This window comes from Prinia subflava, chromosome 19, assembly GCF_021018805.1.
Source record: "Prinia subflava isolate CZ2003 ecotype Zambia chromosome 19, Cam_Psub_1.2, whole genome shotgun sequence".
NCBI classification, from domain to species: Eukaryota; Metazoa; Chordata; class Aves; order Passeriformes; family Cisticolidae; genus Prinia; species Prinia subflava.
Window position 1 is genome coordinate 12,256,442 of NC_086265.1, and position 19,624 is coordinate 12,276,065.

A 19,624-nucleotide genomic window follows, 5' to 3' on the forward strand; every position below is an offset into this window, starting at 1 on the left:
CAGGCCCCTCCCTGTCCCCCCGGCCCCGTGCCGTGCCTCGGTTTCCCCACCTGCCCGGTGCGGGGACACTCCTGACCTCCTGCTTGATGCACTTTGAGCCGACCCCCCTTGGGAAGAGCCGGAGCCACCCCGAGGCCGGGGAGCCCCGCACGCCCCGAACCCCCCAGCCTGTATGTAGCACCCACCTGGGCACGGACTGGTTCGGATTTGGGGCTGTTTCTCATTCTTTGGAGTTTTTGGGGGTTTTGGGGTGGTGTTTTTTTTTTTGTTTGTTTGTTTGTTTTTTTGGGGTTTTTTTTGTTCTTCCTGGTTGGTTGTTTCCGATCTGAAATAAAACTGGGATTTCTGAAGCGCTCTGGGCTGCGGGGGCTCCTGGAGATGCCAGGGTGGAGGGTGATGGGGTGGGGCCCAGGGAACACCCGTGGGTGCTGCTGAGTCCTCCTGAAACGGGAGGTGGGCACTGGTTGGGGGGTTGTGACACCCAAGACTCCAGGGGCTGGAGCATCCCTAAACTTTGGGGTAGCAGGACTTGGCTCCTTCCCAGCAGCTCCCACGTCCTGCTGTGGATCCGGCTTTAGGTCCTGCCTTTTCCCACGGATCCCAGTGGTTTTATCCCCCTCTCCACATCTTGTGCTCTGATATTTTATGTTGGGTTTGATGAATGTTCCACTCCCCTTTGCCTCGATGCGGAGGACGCTCTGCCCAAGCCCCTTCCCAGAAGTGCATTCATCTGGATTAACAGTAATTCCAGCAGGGACCAGGATGTGTCTGGGGCGCTCAGAGAGGCTCCACAGAGTCACAGATCCAGGGCCAAGCTGGGATCCTGCCCCAAGGCTGGTGGTGGGGAGCACCCTGTTACTCCTGATTTACACCACTGGCCCTGGTGTGAGCCCCCCAAGCTGAGGGACATTGGGAATGTCACGGCCTCACATCTGTGTGCACTGTGGGAGCCCATTCCCATCTAATGGATAGCCCTCCCCGAGCCCCCAGCGATGCATTTTTAATGGCAAAGCGATTAAAGGAATAAATAAAAACAGGGGAATTGCCTGGGGCTGGGAGAGAATCAGGCAAAGCTGCTGCTCCCCCATTATGGGGCACTTCCAATGGGAATGGGGCTGGAGGAGCCCATCCCAAAACACCGGGGCTGGGACATCCCCCATTCAACTCCCTGGCTGTTCCCAAAGAAAATGCATTTCTTTGCACCGGCATGGGAATTTCCACCCTGCAGCACCATGGAAGGGACACCCCATTTTTGGGATGCCAGGAGGAACTGGGGTTTGGGTGGGGCCTTTTTTTTGATCTTCTTAATTTATCAAACAAATTGAAGCAAATGTCCAAATGAGAAATGGAAATGGGAAGGGCTCCACGGCAATGAAATCATTCCGGCCGCCTCGCAAAGTGCGGGAGGCTCCGCATCCGTAATGAAATTTCATCCATCTCCCCACAGAAAGTTTAGATTTTTTACGGAGTGGCATTTCCAAAGGAGCCACGTGGCCTTGGAGACATCTGTGTTTATATATATATATATATATTTATTTTTAACCAGGTCTATTATAGACACTGTGAATAAACATAAGAGAAGAAAAGAAAACCCCAAAAAACAAAAAAAACCAAACCGAGGACAATTTAATTTGCTAGAAAATACAATAATGTAAAAGAAAAAAATAGATAAAAGGAATAACGCCATCCCCCAAGCTCAGCGTTTCAAAGCTGCTCAATTAATTTTAATGGGAATCGGCAGAACGGATTTCTCGGGGCAGGTTTGGAATGGCAGCTCCCGGTGCCGGCGCAGGCGGGATGCAGGAGCGGGGTCCCAGCCGCGTCCCTGCTCTGCCGCAGCGGCGACGGATCACTGCGGCTGCTGCAACAGAGATGCTCCGGGATAATTCAATTAAGGGACGCCAGGAACGGGAAAAACAAAAGGAATGTGCCGGGAGGTGGGGACTGCCGCGGGCGAGCGGAGGTGGGAGGGAGCAGGACCCTGCACGGGTTCCCTGGACGTGGGGACAACGGAGAAAAAGTGGCAGCAAACCCAGTGGGGGTTGCAGGGCTGCGATTGCATAGCTTTGGGAAATGTTTGGGATAGGAAGGGTAGAAGTTGGTAATGGTTGCTTCTCTCTCTTGTGCTGCAAGAAGTGTGGGATGGGCTCAGCTCCATCCCTGTCTTGGTCCCATTCCTGTCCTTGTCCCAAGCTCTGTCTCCATCCCCAACCCCATCCTCAGTCCTACTCCCATCCTTATTTCCATTCTTCTCTGTCTCTTTCCCCTCTCCCCATCCCCACTGCTGTCCCATCCTCATCCCTGACCATTCCCCATCTCCATTCCCATGCTTCCCTGCCCCTCTCCCCTCCCCAATCCCCATCCCTGACCCCATCTCTACCCCCATTCCAACCCCTTTTTCCATCCCTCTCTGTGTCCTGTCCTCACCCCAGTCCACATCCTGTCCCCATTCCCTGTTCCCGTCCCTCTCTCCCAGCAAGAGCTGCCAGAGGACACGGGCAGAGCCCAGCGGGGCTGTGCTTGGCAGGGGCCCAGCAGCCGCTCATTTCCCTAAAAGCTTCCCGGTAAATTACTCCGGCTCTTGCTCCAGCAAAGGCACTTTGGCTCGAGCTTCACTATTGGGCAGCAGCTCCTCCACCCCACCCCGGGGACAGCGAGTCCCTCCCTGCAGCATCCCTTGGGATCAGGTACCAGCCCCGTGGGAAGGAGCCAGAGCTCCATCCTGCTTCGGTGTCCTCGTCCTGCAGGCTTTTCCCGTGGATGATCCCACAGGGGCTGTGTCCCACCCCGGTGATCCAGGGCATTGTCACCCCTCCTGCCACCTGCTGGAACACACAGCCCACACCCCTGCAATTCCAGCCTCCTCCACCCCCCGGGAGTTACACAGCTCCAAGAATCCACCACATCCTGCGGGTGATGCCGGGCTCGGCCCATCGCCACACATCCTGCAGTTTTTGTGGGAAAACCCCAATTTTAATGAATCCCTCTCACCTCCCCCTGGACAGGCTGGAGCTCAATAGGGAATGCTCCTGCTCTTGCCTTTCAGCGATTTATTGGGAATTTCTGCTTCCAGAGCAGCCCAACTCCCTGAGTGCAAGGAGAGCATGGAAAATCTACAGCTGTTGTGTTTTACACAGGAATTTTCATTTCCAGTTGGGCTCCAGAGCTTGCCCAGAGAACTCTAATTTAAGCTGGATCTGGGGAATCCTGAAGTTTGGGAGTGTTGGGTAAAACAACCGCTCCTGGATCAGCTGGAAAACCCAGCAGGACCAGAGCCCATGGAGCAGGGACAAGCTTGGGGGCTGATCAAAGCACAGCTCCAATCAACACAAGGAACAGGGAAGGATTTTGATGTTGACTGGGAAAAAAATCCATGGAAGGGACTGGAGTGGGAGTTCCTTGATCTGTTGGTGCCGGTGGCCTCGGAAGGTGCCCGGGAGCATGTCCTGGCTGCCACCAGCACAGCAGCCACTGTCCCCCCCAGTCAGTGGAGCTTCTCTACATTTCCCAGGACTCCTCCCCTGTGCCAGGCTGGGGCATAGGGATGCACATCCATGCTTGGAGAGAGCAGGCCCAGCTCCCATCTGGAACATCCACAGCCCCTGGGGGGCCCCAATTCCCCTTCCTTGGGGGCAGGGTTCCCTTGCTCCAGGGATTCCCATCCATTCCCAAAGAGGAGCCACCCAGGTACTTTGTTAATCCACCTGTCCTGCACATGGAAGTGAGAACAGGACCCAGCCCAAGCACTGTGCTCCTGCTCTCCAGCAAGCCCAGGGTTCCTGCCTGGAAGGATAAAAACATTCTCTAGCTGGACCTAGAGCTCATGCAGGCTCCAGCCAAGGCTGTTTCCAGGCTGCTGTCACATCCAGTCCCTGCTCCTGTCAGAGCCACGTCCCAGGGCTGGAGCTGACACTCCCGTGACAATTTGCCATCACACCCCGAGGTGGGAGCCCTGCCCTGTGGGAGCGGTCCAGGCAGGATTTGGCCATGGGCAGCTGGCTCCTGCTTACGCTCTTCATGAATCTGGACCCATCACGTCCCTGCCCAGCCAAACCTGGAATGCTCTGGCAGTGGGCACAGCCCTCCTGAACAGACCTGCTGCCAGAGCTGCCTTCCAGGATGCTGCTGGGCAGGATTCCCCCTTGTCCCTGGAGCTGCAGCACGCTGCTCCCTTCCTGGGACAGCCAAGGGCCTCCCCCACCCCACGCTCTGCCAGCAAGGAGAGATGACCCAAACTCTCACTGTGGAGAAACCCTGGGGCATTTTCCCTCCTTGCCCCTTGCCTCCCGCACAGCAGGAGCAGGGCTGAGGGAAGCTCCCCAGGCTCTCCTTTGGGAGCTCCAGCACCTGGACCCGGGCAGGGTCACACCCTGGATTTATCAGGAATATCACAGCACAAGCACCCGAGGAAATGAAACATCAGTTCCAAAAGCCTGAGTCCTTCTGCAGCCTGGATCACAGAGCCCAGCATGGAGCTGGACTGAGAGCAGGCAGAGCAGAAGCAGCAATCTGAGGGGATGGATCCTACCCGGGAAATGGGGAATGCCGGCTCCAGGTGACAACAGACAGCCCCTGTGCAGGGCTGGAGCTCTGCTGAGCACAGATCCCTGTTCCAGAGGCAGGGAGAGAGCCAGGGGAGCAGCTCAGCCCACGGGAGGCTGCCGGGCGAGCAGAACACGACACACAGAGGCTGCAATGGGCGGGAGGAGGGTTTATTGAAATAATAGTGTGTATAAATAATCCTGCCCCTTTCCCAGAGCAGAGGCAGGCAGCCAGCCCCAGCCAGGCTCAGCCCCACTGCAGGCTGGGGGACACGGGCCAGCCCCCGGGCGGGGGGGGCTGCAGGGATGGGGGCAGCTCCTGCACTGGTGGCCAGCCCGGAGGGTACTGGAACGGTGCTGGTTTCTCGGGAAGAGCACTGTGAGGGGAGATGGAAAGGGCTGAGGTGAGAAGCAGTGTGTCAGTCTGACACCAAGCCATGCTGGGGGCTGCATTTCCCTGTGCCCCCTCCAGTAGCCCCCAAAGAGAAGGGGCCAGCAGAGGAGGGTTTTGGTTATCACCAAATAGGCTCATTCAAGCCCCATCCCAAATCCAGCACCAGAACAGTTGTGTGACCATTCCCAGCATACCCAAGCAGCCTAACAGAGTGTGAGCCAGTGAAAACTCAGGTGGGAACACTGAGGTGAGGGGTCTGGGGTGCAGGGAGCAGCACAGCCCCCCAAGAGGGGCTCAGCAGGCCCAGCTGCCAGGTGCTGGGAGCAGGGCTGGTCCCAGCCCCTCCATTCCCACTCCTCACACAGCTGAGTTGGAAGAAGAACAAACAAAACCAGCAGATGTTTCTTTCAGAGCAGCCCAAATCCCGAGCCAGCTGTGCACTTCCTATAGGACAAGGAGCCCTCGGAAACGGAGGAGCTGCCAAGCCAGCAGGGTGTGTGCACAGAGGACCCTTGAGCAAAGGGAAGAGGCTTCTCCCTGCCCCAGGGCCTGGGAATCACTCTGTCCCTGCCCCTCTCCTCAGCTTTACTGATCGAGGCTACTGCAAACACCACACTGGGATGAGGAAGTGCAGGAGAAGAACCATCTCTCCCTTGCCTCCACCTTGACCGGGGCACGTTTAAATTCCTGGGAAACATACCTTTTCCATTAATTCCCAAGTGCAGGAAGCTCATTTGTTCTCTCACACAAGCCCTGACAGCAGCCTTGCAGCTTCTCAGGCCTCTACCTCCAATCCTGATGAATCTTTTTAATTGTGATGCCAGAATAAATCTAATCAAACTCCTTTACATAACCCCGGGGAGAAGCAGCACCCTCCTCTCCCTGCGGGGCCGTGGCCGAGAGCCAACTACAGGAGTAGTTTTCCAGGAGCGTTTTCCAGGCAACTGACACAGAGCAAAGTCACTTGGTTCAAGGTTTATCCCCTCAGCGGGGATTCTGCAGAGCCCACGATGAGGCAGGACCATGAGGACACACACCAGCCCCTCTGGGCAGGGATATCTGGGTGGGTATGGAACAGAGGGAATGCTGCAAAGTGGAGCCCTCACCTAATGAGCTGTTTCCTGAGCAGCAGGACTGATCAATAGGCAGTACTGGGTACTCAATGCCCTGGGGTCTCATGAGCTACAAGTGCTCTATCAAAGGTTTACCTACAGCTGGAGCATTCTCAATCCCACAGGGATGCTCCAGCAGCCAGCAAGGTCAAGAACATTTCCTTTCTAAATGTGTTAATGGGATCTCTACCCACTTCCACACTCACAGAACTCGTGGCATCTCAGAAGCTTTGAGGCCTTGGACCCTTTCTGATGGAAATCCACACTCTACATTTCCTATGGAAATTGGTAAAAATCAATGCCATAAAATGTGGTGCTGGAGGTCACAATGGGAGCACAGAGATGATCAGGAGAGGCTTTGGCAAGGCTGGAAAGAGGAAGGGAAGTTCCAATAGTTGGTGTTTAATTCGTGTAGCAGATGGTTTCTGAGCCTGCAGGGATAGGGAGGCTGGAAAAAGAGCAACAAGCCTGGAATTTTGTTTTGTGTATCTACGGAGGCAGCAGGGACCAAGTTCTGAAGGTCTGAACATTCCTCTGGGTATGACCAAGTAGATGTGAAGGTCTGGAAATTCCTCTGGGAACAGTGATGGCTATCTTCTTTAAGAGCTGATCTACCCCAAGTTCCAAGGGATGCACAGGCAAGAAAAACAAAATGGGGCAAGTGAAGTGTAGAGGACAGGAATGTGGGCAGCTCTGCAAGGCCAAGGGCAGCTGAGCTGAGGGACAGAACAATCCCAGAGCAACAAGCTCAGACAAGCACCAGAAGGAAGATCCTGCCCAGTCCAAACACGGAGAGGACAGGAACAAACAGAGAAAGAACAGAAGAGAGATTTGGCACCTGCCCAAATGTCATCCCATTAAGCCTGCGGCACAGTCAGGTGAGCGAGGGAACAGCCGGCGCCGAATCCGAACGGATCCTGCGAGGAGGAGCCAATTCCACCCTCCCTGGCAGGCAGGGGATGGGGGAGCTGTCAACAGATGGAAGCAGGCTCCTGACACTGAACCCTGGCGTTAACGACCCAGCACAGCACCAGCTCTGCCCTTCCAGGTGTGTCTGTGCACTCTGCACAGAGCAAGGAGCACCGCTCTGCTATGGCGTGTCCCAGGGTGTGTCCCCTGGCACGTGGGGACACCTGTGCACACACCCCTGAGGGGGCAGGGAGGGCTGGGTGCCCACACGTGCCCCTCACGAGCTCTGGCTGGGGGTGTTGGGACCTCTGATCCCCTGCACCCCCCCTGTCCCAGCCTCCTGTGTGATCCCCCCCTGCATCCCACCTGGATGATGCCCCGTACCCAGTACCTGTTACTCTGAGCTGCGCTCAGCCTCTGCGCTCTCTTCTCCAGCCAGTCCTCGATGGTGCCAGGTGGGATATCTGCTCCCTCCCTCTGCAGCTCCTTCAGCCTCTTCTCCCCTGCTTGAGAGAAAGATTGAGATCAGAGAGGGCTGGATCAGAGAGAGGGCCATGAGAGAAAGAACCACCAGACCCTTGTCTTTCCACTCCATTAAACCTGCTGCTCATTACCCTGCACAGTTTCACAGGGTGGAGAGTGTGCACCATGCCTGTGGCGGCCCCTCCTCCTCCTCTGCCCTCCTGCCATCTGATGCTTGGAGTCATCCCTGGTGACAGCTGCAGCCAGGCAGAGCAGGGGACAAGAGCTAAACCAGCACGGTGGCAGTTTGGGCACGGAGGGGAGTCTGACACCTCCCCCCGGGGCAGATCACCCTCATCCTCACCTGGAACAGCCTCGGCTGCCCCTGAGCCATTTCCAGAGCCCCGTCCCTCCAAGTGGCAGCAGCATCTGTGCCAGCCCTGCCCTGCCAGGTGGGAATGGCAGGGACAGTGCCCGGATCGATGCAGCCTTGGCAGCCCTGGAGAGTCTGAGCAGTTCTGGGTGCATGTTCCAGCCAGCAGACAGATCCCAGAGCTGCTGTCAGGGCTGCTTAAGGAGCTCCTGCCTGATGTGTCCCCAACCCCTGCACAGCCCAGACAGAGCTGTCACCAGCCCAGGGCAGAACCGGGGCAGAGAGAACCAGGGGACAAATTCTTGTGTTTAGAACCAAGGAATGGTTTGGTTGGAAGTCACCTCAAAGCCCATCCAGTCCTGGCCCCTGCCATGGGCAGGGACACTTTCCACTGTCCCATCCAACCCGGCCTTGGGCACTGCCAGGGACCCTGGGGCAGCCACAGCTGCTCTGGGCACCCTGTGCCAGGGCCTCACCCTGTCAGAGACAAGGATTCTTCTATAAATCACAGAATTACAGAATCAATCAGGTTCAGGAGAGACCTTTGAGTCCAACCTATACCTAACCTAAATGTCCTCTCTTTCACCCCAGGGTGAACTCTTTCAGTTTGAACCCATTACTCCTTGTTCTGTTTTTCACAGTGGTTAGGAATGAAGAAGGAAACCTCTGCTGTTTACTGAATCAGGATGTCAACCCCTCCAATCAGTCTGAAAGGGCTGTGTGGGACAGATGCCCACACGCACCCCTGGGGAGAAGGGCATGGTGCCAGCGTGGCACAAACCCACAGCTGCCCAGTTAGCAAAGCTCCCCAGTGCCCCCCAGCTGCAGGGAGGGACCTGGTGCTGAACAGGAGCCCTGACACAGCCACACTCCTGCCAGCACATCAGGGATGAGGACATGGCCCCAGTGATCCCATCTCCAGCCTAGTGGAAACTTCCCACCTAACAGAACAGGGAACTCAGAAACCAAATACTGGTGACAATGAAAAGGAAGCAGAGGCAGCTGGGTGTCATTCCCTTAGCCCTACTCATCCACCCTTCTGGGGGATCCCTGATCCCATTTAGGGACCAAGGCACCTGCAGTCATACCCCTCAGGAGCCTGCTCCACACCCACCCACCATATGTCTTACGTTTTAAGGAAAATATTATACCTTTGCAGATAGAGTGTGAAATTAATAGTGCTTGGGCAGAGTGAAGGATCACTTCATCCTACTGGTGGCAACCAATTATTCATCTGCCTGTTGAATACTAAATCAGGATGGCAGGGATGTGCTACACAATGAGCAGCCAGATGGATAATTTGTCATTCAGCCTTTTCAGCTGCTGCTGCTGGGCGGGGTGATGATGTGCCCAGTGCCACCACAGAAAGCTCGCTGCGCTCCTGATGTCCGGGTGCTGCTCTGAACCCACCGAGAGGGCTAGAGACAGGAATGTTCCAGTCTCCCACAGCTGTTCCCAAGGATCAAAGCCCCAGCAGAGCTACATGGGGTCAAGCCAGCCAGCTGGCCAGGTGTGGGGATGGGGAGGCAAGAAGCTCAGCCTGGAGAGCTGGGCACTGCTCACGCTCAGGGTTAGACTCACCTGGCAATCTTGAGCACCTTATTTCCCTCTGTTCCATGTTTTTCCACCTTCTGAGTATATCCCACCTTAGCAAGGGGACAGACAGGCAGTGTCTGTGAGAAGCTTTGATGAGGCAGGGAAGGGAATCATGGAGAGAATCTCTCCCACCTCTCTGTACCACTGTGATTTCCTCTTCATGCAACTCCCACCCCAGCAGACAACAGACCATAAACAGCCCAAGCTTCTCTGTTCAGAGCAGGGAGCCCCAGGGTACCATACCAGGGATGGAGCAGCCACAACTCATGGTCCCAGTCGGAAAAGTTCACTGGATGCTGTGGAACTGCTCTGGATTTGCACAGCCCCAAATGAGACCCCAGGTATCCACACCAGAAAGATATCCAGCTGTCTCCCTGTTCTCACAGCTCCAGAGCATTCCAAATCTCAGGCTCAGAAATGCGGCAGCAGGGATGGGCAATTCTCCAGCTCTGCCCACCTCAGTGATGTCCACGTCCCTCTGGAGCTCACACATCCCATCCAGGGACCACCAAACGCACCCTGTGTTTGGAAACACTCCCTGAATGCCAACAGTTATTCCAAGAAGCAGCTCTGAAAGGCCTTTACCAGCCCTTGCTCCCCATACGTGACCGTGCAGCTGGACAGGTGTGAAGGTGCTTCCCCCCTCCTCCTCCTCACTGTGGTGTTTGTTTCAAAGTCTAATTACAGCCAGTTAGAAGAGCATCTGTAGTTGTGAAGTGCCTCTAATGATGCCAGAGCAGGGTCCACATTTATCTTCTCTCCCCATGGGTTTTCTTCTTGAAAAAGGCACTGCTGTGTGCGAGATGGAGTCCCCAGTATGGGCAGGTCACCCAGCAAGGAGACGCACAGGAAATCCTTCAGTTCCCAACCAGCAAGGAGGTGCACATGAAATCCCTCAGCTGCCTCCCTGGTGGATGATGTGGAACTCCACCTCCTCCAGAGCACAAGAACAGCAGCAGAGCGTGGCTGAGATGAGGCTGAGGAGCCCTTGTGATGGGAGCAGCCAAATGAGTGACTGCCCTGCAGCCCAGTGTGAGCGCTCCTCCCGCTCCCTGCCCAGTCAGACCAGTGGACTCCAGCCACCCCCGCAGGGTCCCGCAGATCCTCTCAACCTCATGGACATCCTGCAAACACCCACCAGCCGTGCCCTCCTCTCGTTGGAGTCACCAGAGCCCAGCCAGGTCGATCCTGCCTGCACCAGGGACACGGATTAGCGGGGAGCCAATAACTCTGAGCAAGGAGATGGCAGTCTGACAGTGACTTTTCCTGACACAACTGCACTTAAAATGACAGCCTGGAAGTGTCTGGGTGATGAATGATGCAGCAGATGCAGAAGGCTAATGCTTTGATGGGGGAACAGCTGGGAATATGAGCTCCCTCCCTGCTGAAGGTGTAAACTGTTGCTTCTTGATGGGGATGTTCTACAGCGTGCAGAGATGCTGACGCCAAAGTAGGCCAGGCTCCAAGCTATTCTAGAACATGGAATAATCCAGAAATTTTCCTACTTAATTCACAAAACTTACACAAACTACAGGGTGAACTCCCAGCATTAAAAAGGCCAAATGTTAAGGATAATGTCATGTTTCCTTTGGCTGTGATAAAAACGCTCCACAATCAAGGTGAGTTCATGGACACGGAGCTACGGACACCAAACACTCACAGGGACTCAGGGACAGGTTCAATATTTACATGATAAAAGAAGTGCCATCACGGTTTAGCTGGGTTAAAAAAGTCAGACAAGGCTTTGCCTGCTCCAGAACTGAGGAAAGGGGGGTTAAGCAGCACTGTGGGCTCACCGGGAGAGCGTCCCCCACCAGCCCGGCCACCCCCAGCATGGTCACCCCAGGCTTGGGAAGGCTCTGGAGCTTCCAGCCTCTCGGTTCATCTCAAATCCCTGACAGCTCTTGGCTCCAAACCTGCCAAAATCTCCCAGCTGGGTCAGTGAGAGGCAGCCTGATCCAGATTGCTCCAATCCTGCTGGCTGTGGCTTGGGAGGGCTCATGGCTCAGAGATCCTGAGTGGGAATGCACGTGGGACATAACTGAGAGAGGATCCTGTGTGAATTACACACCCTGCTGCACATGAGCCTGCCCTCAACTCTGCCCTCAGCCCCAGCACCTGAGACACGAGTGACTTGGCAGCTGAAGGAGTGCTGGAATGTCCCCATGACTCACCAGACAGAGTCTGATCCTTCCATCCTGTCTGTTACAGGCTGTCCCTCTCCTCCACCAAATCCTGCTGAGCCTTTCCCTGCACCAAATCCCTCCAAACTCTCTGATCAGAGCTGGAGTTTGTGGGATGCATGAAGCCACACCACGAGAGAGGTAAGCAGGACTGAACTCTCCAACCAAGCACCCCTGTCCCCATGCCATCACTCCTTCAGGGCTAATTGGTAAATGAAATGTTTGACTCCGGAACACAAATGCAAAGTTTCCCAGTAATCTCCCCGGAATTGGCTCTCACCAGCCAATCCTGCACTTCCACCGTCCCCTTTGACACAAGTCAATACTCAATAACAAGTGTAATTGGCAAGGAAAGCTGAGGGGCTGCCAGCCTTCCCTGCTCCGCTCCAGAGAGCTCCCACTTCTCCTGCAGGAACAGCAGTGCCTGGAAATGCTAGAGGTTCCTGTGCCTGTCACTCTGTGCCACCCTGGGGAGCCCAGCAGAGAGGGCTCAGGGTGAGGCTCTGGTTGAAGGGGACTCTGGGAAGGGCTGGAGCACTCCATCCCCACCCTGGCTTTACTGACTGCCAGCAGTGCTCAGAGATTGATTCAGAATCTCCTCGGGGGCTGTCACTGACTCAGCACGGCCTGGAACAGCTCCGTGCTGCCTGCCTGCCTCCCCCTGGCTCCCCTGAGCTCTTCCTCCCCAAATGGGATCCCTCCGAGAGCCAGGAGAGGCTCTACCCCACGCACACCCCCCGTCTCACATCCCACACTTCCAACACCTCAGCCTGGCTTTGCCAGACTCTTGACAAAACAACAGCTGGCTCCAGCGAGGATGTGGGCATGGGAGCTGCTCCAGGCTGGGCTACACTGGGACACCAGACTGGGGAAGGAATTTTTCTGCTCTGCTCCACACTGTGAGGCCACATCTGGGTGCTGTACCCAGTGCTGTGCTCCCAGTACAGAGACAACGGGCACAACCCAAAATAAGGGAATTTCCATCAGGAATTTCTAGTTAAATATTTAATAAATTACACATTTTTATTATGAACCTAGTCAAAGAGTGGATCAGGTCACCCAGAGAGGCTCCAGCCTTGAGAAACTCAAACCACAACTGAATGTGGCCCTGAGCATCCTGTTTGAGCTCACCATGCTTTCAGCATGGTTAGGATCAGATGGTCTCCAGTGGAGATTTCAACCATTCCTCAAATTCTCACCAACACTTCACTCACACTCCCTGGCAGTGTCCAAGGCCAGGCTGGATGGGGCTTGGAGTAACCTGGGCTGGTGGAAGGGGTGGAGTGAGATGAGCTTTAACTTCCCTTCCCACCCAGCCCTGTCTGTGATTCTGTCATTTTCTTGAACCACTAAAGTAAGGACTCCTATGGAGAAAACAGAGCTACCACCTCTTTCCCCTAAAAGAAAAGTAGCTCCAAGAATGGTAGTCCCAGAATGAGAAAGTTCAAAAGTGCTCTGCAAACTCCCAGCAGGGAGCAGCTGCCATCCACCCCCTGCCCACACTTCACTTCCATCCAAAGCCACCCAAGCAGAGGCTGTTTCTGGATCCAGGACCCCTTTCACAGCCCGACAGCAGGACAGCTCTTCCCACCAGCTCTTCCCACGGGTGGAAGCAGCAGCTCCCTGGTAATAGCAGCAAGGTGGGGGGAAATCAAATCCATAAATTTAAGGGGACGTGATGTACCAGTGCCCTCTGCTGCTGACAGTTTTTATTCCCTGTCTGAACAAAACCCCGAGGGCTCACAAAGGCCACTCCAAACTCTTGCTGCCAAGTGGTAACAGCACTGCTCAGCTCCAGGTTTGTGTCTGTGCCAGCAGCTCGAGTGCAGGGAGCATATGACAAACTGCAGCACTTCCAGGCTCACACAGCACTGGGAAGCAGCAGGGAGGGCTCCATGCCTGGCTGGCTCCGTGCAGGCAGCAGGGGATCACAGCCTGCACAACCCCTCACCCCTCCCTGCAGCAACTCTCCCTCCAAGGAGACTCTTGGACACTGCCTTGTGTGAGGACTCACCCTGAACCTGGGCACTCAGCTTCTCCAGCTCCTGCTCTGTCATGTGGGAAAATCTGCAGTTGGACCCAAAATCACACTGTCCTGGAATGAAACAGTGAGATTTGAAAAGTCAGTTTCAAAATTGTCTAGATTAGATATTAGGAAATATCTCTTCACAGGAAGGGTTGTAAAGCATTGGAATGGGCTGCCCAGAGAAGTGGTGCAGTCACCACCCCTGTAAGTGCTCAAAAAAGTGTGTGGATGTGGCACTTGGGAACATGGTTTAATGATGAACATGGTGGTGCTGTACTGACATTTGGACTTGGTGACTTTAAAGGTCTTTTTCAACTTTAATAATTCTGGGAAAAGCCAGAGTTCCATGAAAACCACCCACAGGAGGTCCTTGTACAAGCAAACCCAGGCTCCATCACACCTGGATGCCAGACACAAATAAATCCCTCCCTCCAGCCTTGGGCTGGCTCTGGAAGGAGCTGCTGGGGCCCAGGCACTTCTTTCCACTCAGAACTCCTCACCTGTTTGCAGAAACTTCCGACAGGGTTTCTTGGTTTGCTCTTCCTGCAGGATAGCAGCAGCATCTGGGGAGGCAAGGCATGAACCCAGGTAAAGATCCTGGGCACAGCAAAACCCTATCATGTCCAGTCCCAAACTGCTCAGGGACTAGAAGGAAGCAGAGGGACACCCAGGCAATGGTTTCACAGCCAGTTTAACCCAGTCCCACTGCACTCCTCGGGCTGGCACTAACACACCTGGAACTGTGTGCTGAGACAGGTCAGAGCCACACACGAAGGCTTCACCTCTGAGACTGCCTGATTCAGCAGCATCATGTGCTCAATTCACAGGCACAGAGTGTATAAACCATCAGTGCTGATTTATTTTCTCTTCCCACTCCCCCCTCATCCATCACCACCCCAGTCCCAGGAAGGCAGTGGCAGACAGCTGGGAGCACCCACCTCGGAATGAGTCGTACCAGAGTCTCTTGGCCCGGAGATGCTGCACTCCACTGAGGTGTTTCTTCCTGTTGTGCAGGTTGTCCTGGAAGGACCTGTCACAGTAGTCACAGAAGTACCTTTTCCCCATCTCTCTCCTGGCAAAAGAGCATCAGCCTGTCCTGGAACCATCAGGCAGCTCCTCGGCACCCAGCCATGGGAATGGAGGATTCAGGATTTACAGCGCCTGCTTCCAAAGGAGGAGAACTCAAATCACTTAGGGTTGGCAGACAGGGAAAGAGGTGAGACCCAACAGTTTATATCCTTGTCCATCACAGACTGCTGGGGCAGGATGTGCAGCCTGTACATGGGAGAAAAGGCCTGATCTGCATTTATCTCTGTCACCCAAAGCAACAACAGCTCTGCTGGAAGGATTCTCCTTCCCCGAGCTCAGACCACAGAAAACAGAGAGCCACAGGCTCCAGGGAAGGTGCAGCACAAACCATCCAAGGTGGAAACTGGAGGAGCTGGGGGTCCTGGGGACCTTCGACCACAACCTCCATGAGCTGATACAAAAGAGGAAGGAACTCCCCTGTGTCCATCTCTGCAAGGTAAGGAGAAAACTCAGCAAAGCTCATTTTATCCTCAAAGATAAAACAGAAGCTGATCTCACCTGTCCTGCAGGTGGGAAGCTGCATTACAAACACTACAGGACAGATTTCTTACAATCCACTGAACCACACCATGGATTGCTCTCCCCAGCCTACGGCACCAAGGTGTGTCTGCTCTGAGTACAGCACTAAGAGCACAACAGAATTTGGGAGCTCCCACCTGCGCTGGGCCTGGAGCCACGGTCAGTGCAGGTGAGATCAGCTTGTGTTTTACCCTTCAGGCACCTGTCCCCATCGGATGTCCCTGCTGGAGGTGTAACAAACACTCTGAAGGAGCTGCAAGTTCTCTCCTGGGGGATATAAAGGTACCTGATGAGTGGCAAAGATGGATGGACTGGGAGATAAACTCCAAAAGCAATTCTCCAGGTTTTGACACTTTGACAGCCGAATGCATTTAAAAAGTGGCACAGAGACCAGCACAAGAAATAAAGATTTTATAAATAAAACGGGTCCAGAATCAATCATAGCCCCCTGGCCGATTACTCTGGCCCAGCACGAAGGGCAGAGCACCAGGAATCCCTCAGAGCCCAGCTCAGGCAGGGCTGCCAAGCCTCCCGCCAGACATCCATCCCAGAGGAGCATCAGCACCACATTCCCTTCCCACCCCTGCTCCCAGGAACTGCTTCTTCCAAATCAAACCCCTGGAAATCTCCGAGGCCTCGCACCACAAGTTAAAGAAAAACTGCATTCGATGGGGAGACCTTCTGAGATTTTTTAAATTGGATTGAAAACCTGCACACTGAAAGCAAAATGTTCAGATATTCCAAGTGAACTGGAAATCTCGTGTTGGAGATCTTTCCTGGGGGATGAGGGCTGGCCATGCCCCAGCCGTGTGTGCTGGGACCCCAAATCCCACCTGCCCTGGGCTGATCCCAGCTCAGCTCTGCAGGGCTTGAGGTCTGAAATCGTCCTCCTCCAGCCTAAGAATCCAAGCACTGCCTAATGAGGATGGAGCCATAAATTCCCACATCCTTTGCATCTCTGAGTTTTACAGCCAGGTTTGCAGCACTGTAGTGGGGCTGCTGGAATTCAGAGGGAAAAAGTCTGGCCCACTGGCAGGGTCTGCTTTTAAATACTGAAAAACCCCTGTTCCACATGTTATTCCACAGTCTCCCAAAGTTCCTGGTGACACAAAAAGCTCCCTGTCTGAGCTGCTGGCTCCTGCACTCCATCTCTGCAGAAGAGAATGCTGCAAACAGGGAAAACAAATGAGATTCTGCAGTGGTCCCACACAAGTTCCCAGAGATCTCCCAGGGAATTCTGCCTGCGGAAGCCCAGCAGCAGCCAGCCTTTGAAATCGTATTTCAAACTTTCTCTTTCATCACCCCGACAGCAATAATTGCAGAAGCTCCTTCCCTCTCCTCCCCCAACAACCAGGGCAGAAAGCTCCTACAGATTCCAGACAGCCAGATCCCACATCCCACGGCTGCCTGCTCCCAAATTCTCCAAGTAATTCCCATTGCAGGGGACAGATGGATTGTAAAAAGCAATTAGAGGAGTATCAGATTCTCCCTGAGACTTCCCCCTACAGTGATTTTACCCAATGCTTATTCTCATCTTTTCAAGGATTCCACTGCATGGATACCTTGCTGGGTTCTGCCAACTCTCTGCAATACCAGCACTTCCCAGCACTCTGTGAGTCCAGAGGAGCAAAAAGCTGCTTCTGAGCAGCACCAACCTATTTCCATCTCCCCAAACGGCTCCAGCAGTAAACAAAGAGCATTATTCAGCTGAAAACAGAGATGGTTCCTAATTAAATCCATCTTAGTCATTATGAAATAAAGTAAATGTAGCAGTTCTATAAAGAACTGCCTCAGCCTGGCTGTTTCCTCTCAGCATCTCCAGCCCCTGATTTGCAACTGAATCAGGGAGCTCAGACCTGGACCCACCACAGCCATAAATGCTTCCAGCCAGGCTTTGTGCTAACTTAAAAGTCTTCCTGAATAAATGCAAATAAAAAAAACCCAACAAGCCAGGGCTTTGTGTTGCATGAAAGTGTTACAGCAATGCTGTTGGGTGAGCAATGCCCTGTTGTGAGGCACCTCGAAGGTGACAGTGAGGGGCTTGGGACAACTCCAGCCAAGATATCCTGGGCACCATCTCACATTTTCCCCTCCCCAGCTGCTGCCAGAACACTGCACACTGCTCTGTATCAGCTGCAGATTTTATCTGGGACTCTCCGGGGTGTTTCAGCAGGCAGAGGGAGGAAGGTGACCCTGCAAGGGGCACAGACTCCTTCGTGCCGGGGGGAGCTGCTGCTCTCCACACCGAGCCCCGGGAGCTGCTGCCGGGCCCTGACCTCAATTTCCTGCTTCCTCACAGCCCGGGCTCGGGGCCATTCCAGCCACTTTGGATATCAGGCAGATGTGAATTAATTAAATCCAAGTGTCAGGCTTATGATACTCAGCTGCCAATTTAAATGGGCTCAGATCTGCAGGGAGACTTGGAATGGCAGCAGAGTCTGCCAGCACCTTCCCAATGACAGAGGCACACATCCTGCTTTCCATTACACCCAGAGGAAATCACAGAATCATGGAATGATTTGGGTTGGAAGGGACATTAAAGCTCATTCAGTGCCACCCCTGCCATGGCAGGGACACCTCCCACTGTCCCAGGCTGCTCCAAGCCCTGTCCAGCCTGGCCTTGGGCACTGCCAGGGATCCAGGGGCAGCCACAGCTGCTCTGGGCACCCTGTGCCAGGGCCTGCCCACCCTGCCAGGGAACAATTCCTGCCCAATCTCCCATCCATCCCTGCCCTCTGGCAGTGGAAACCATTCCCTGTGTCCTGTCATAGAATCACAGAATGGTTGGGTTGGAAGGGACCTTAAAGCTCATCTCAACCCCTGCCACAGGTAGGGACACCTTCTGCTGGAAATCCAGAGCTTGATTTGGGATCAACACCAACCTGACCACAAACAAACCATCCTGGTGGCAGCAATTAACGGGCAGTTAGGGGAATTTGTTTTGGATAATCCAGAGCAGTTACATTTGAAAAATAAAAATCGAGTTTTTCTGAGCTCTGCTTTGTGGTGATCAGGGACAGAACCCAAGAGAACAGCTGGAGCTGGGCCAGGGCAGGCTCAGGCTGCAGAGCAGGAAAGGTTCTTCCCCCAGAGGTGCTGGCACTGCCCAGGCTCCCCAGGGAATGGGCACGGCCCCGAGGCTGCCACAGCTCCAGGAGCCTTTGGACAGCGCTGCCAGGGATGAACAGGGTGGGGCTGTTGGGGGGTCTGGGCAGGGCCAGGGGTTGGATCCATGATCCCTGTGGGTCCCTTCCCACTCAAGATATTCTGGGGTTCCAAGGGGATAGCACTATACAGGAATGTGCCAGGCACCTTCCAGGCTTCCAGAACAAGCAGTAGTCTTGTCCTAACCCAGAAAAATCCCACAGACCCCCACAACCATTGCCTGAGGGAACAAATAAATAAATCAGGAGAAATTACTCTGCAGCCAGACCTTGTGCTGCTTCTGAGTGGGTGAGACAAACAAAACAACAGAGCAGCATCACTTGAGGGTCTGCTCTGGAATTTCACTTGTTTAACAACAGCCCTGTGGGGAAAGAGCTGCAATGTCAGGATTCCCCTGTCCCATCCCTGTCTGTTCTGCCTTCCTAAATACAAATTTACCTCTCTCCCGTCTGTGCTAGAGTCACCCCGGGGCTACTCTGCCCTCACTGAGGTTTCAAAGAGGGAAACACAAAGAGAAGGCAGCAAATGGGAACATTCCCACTTTTGTTCTGCCACATGGGGCTGGGTCCTGCTCCTCCCGAGGCCTCTGGAGCAGCCGTCAGAGGGTCCTATGGCACAGGGTGCCCAGAGCAGCTGTGGCTGCCCCTGGATCCCTGGCAGTGCCCAAGGCCAGGCTGGACAGGGCTGGGAGCAGCCTGGGACAGTGGGAGATATCCCTGTCCATGGCAAGGGGTGGCTCAGGATGAGCTTCAAAGTCCCTTTCAACCAAACCATTCCATGATTCATGAGCCCCACGCCCGTCTCCCACCCCCTCAATACTGACACCGACCACCTTTTGCGACCCCAAACTGCAGAAAACACCCCAAACCCCGTCCCACTCACCTTCCGGGGGAGAGCTGAGGGCAGTGACCGCCTCTTTCCTGTCCCTGTCACCCTCGGCCGGACACCCGGGCAGGGCAGGGCAGGGCAGGGCTGGCCCGGGCTGTCTCTGCCCCCTCAGCCCCCTCGCCCCGCTGCCCGCAGCCACGGCCGGGCCGGTTTCACCGCACAAAGCCGGGCAGAGCCCCCGGGGTTGCCCAGCGGAGGCTGCTGAGGACAAGGCGGGAGGGACGAGCGGAACTCCTCAGGATCTCCTCTCAGGGACCCCCGGCACCGCCGGCCACACTCACCAACCTCTGGCCAGGCCCGCGCCGCCTCGCCTACAACTCCCACAATGCCCCACGGCAACGGCGCAGGCAACGCACGGCACGGAGCT

At 54.8% G+C, this 19,624-nt stretch overlaps 1 protein-coding gene across 8 annotated transcripts; it reads right to left on the reverse strand.

Moving 5' to 3' along the window:
* Nucleotides 1-58: 58 nt before the first annotated feature.
* ZMAT5 (zinc finger matrin-type 5) lies at nt 59-19,606 on the reverse strand. Of its 8 annotated transcripts, none has more exons than XM_063415540.1 (7): nt 19,252-19,532; nt 14,535-14,757; nt 14,097-14,159; nt 13,585-13,665; nt 7,348-7,459; nt 6,886-6,992; nt 4,697-4,918 (listed from the first exon to the last, which is right to left on the reverse strand). In XM_063415540.1, exons 2-6 carry the CDS (start codon nt 14,659-14,661, stop codon nt 6,905-6,907), a joined length of 471 nt encoding a protein of 156 aa, XP_063271610.1. In that variant the 5' UTR covers nt 14,662-14,757; nt 19,252-19,532; the 3' UTR covers nt 4,697-4,918; nt 6,886-6,904. The 8 variants fall into 8 exon arrangements, with proteins under 8 accessions (XP_063271605.1, XP_063271604.1, XP_063271607.1 ...); XM_063415539.1 differs by having other exon boundaries at nt 6,886-7,015; XM_063415535.1 differs by lacking the exons at nt 4,697-4,918; nt 6,886-6,992; nt 19,252-19,532 and adding exons at nt 59-1,861; nt 19,539-19,606.
* Between the last annotated feature and the right edge of the window lie 18 nt (nt 19,607-19,624).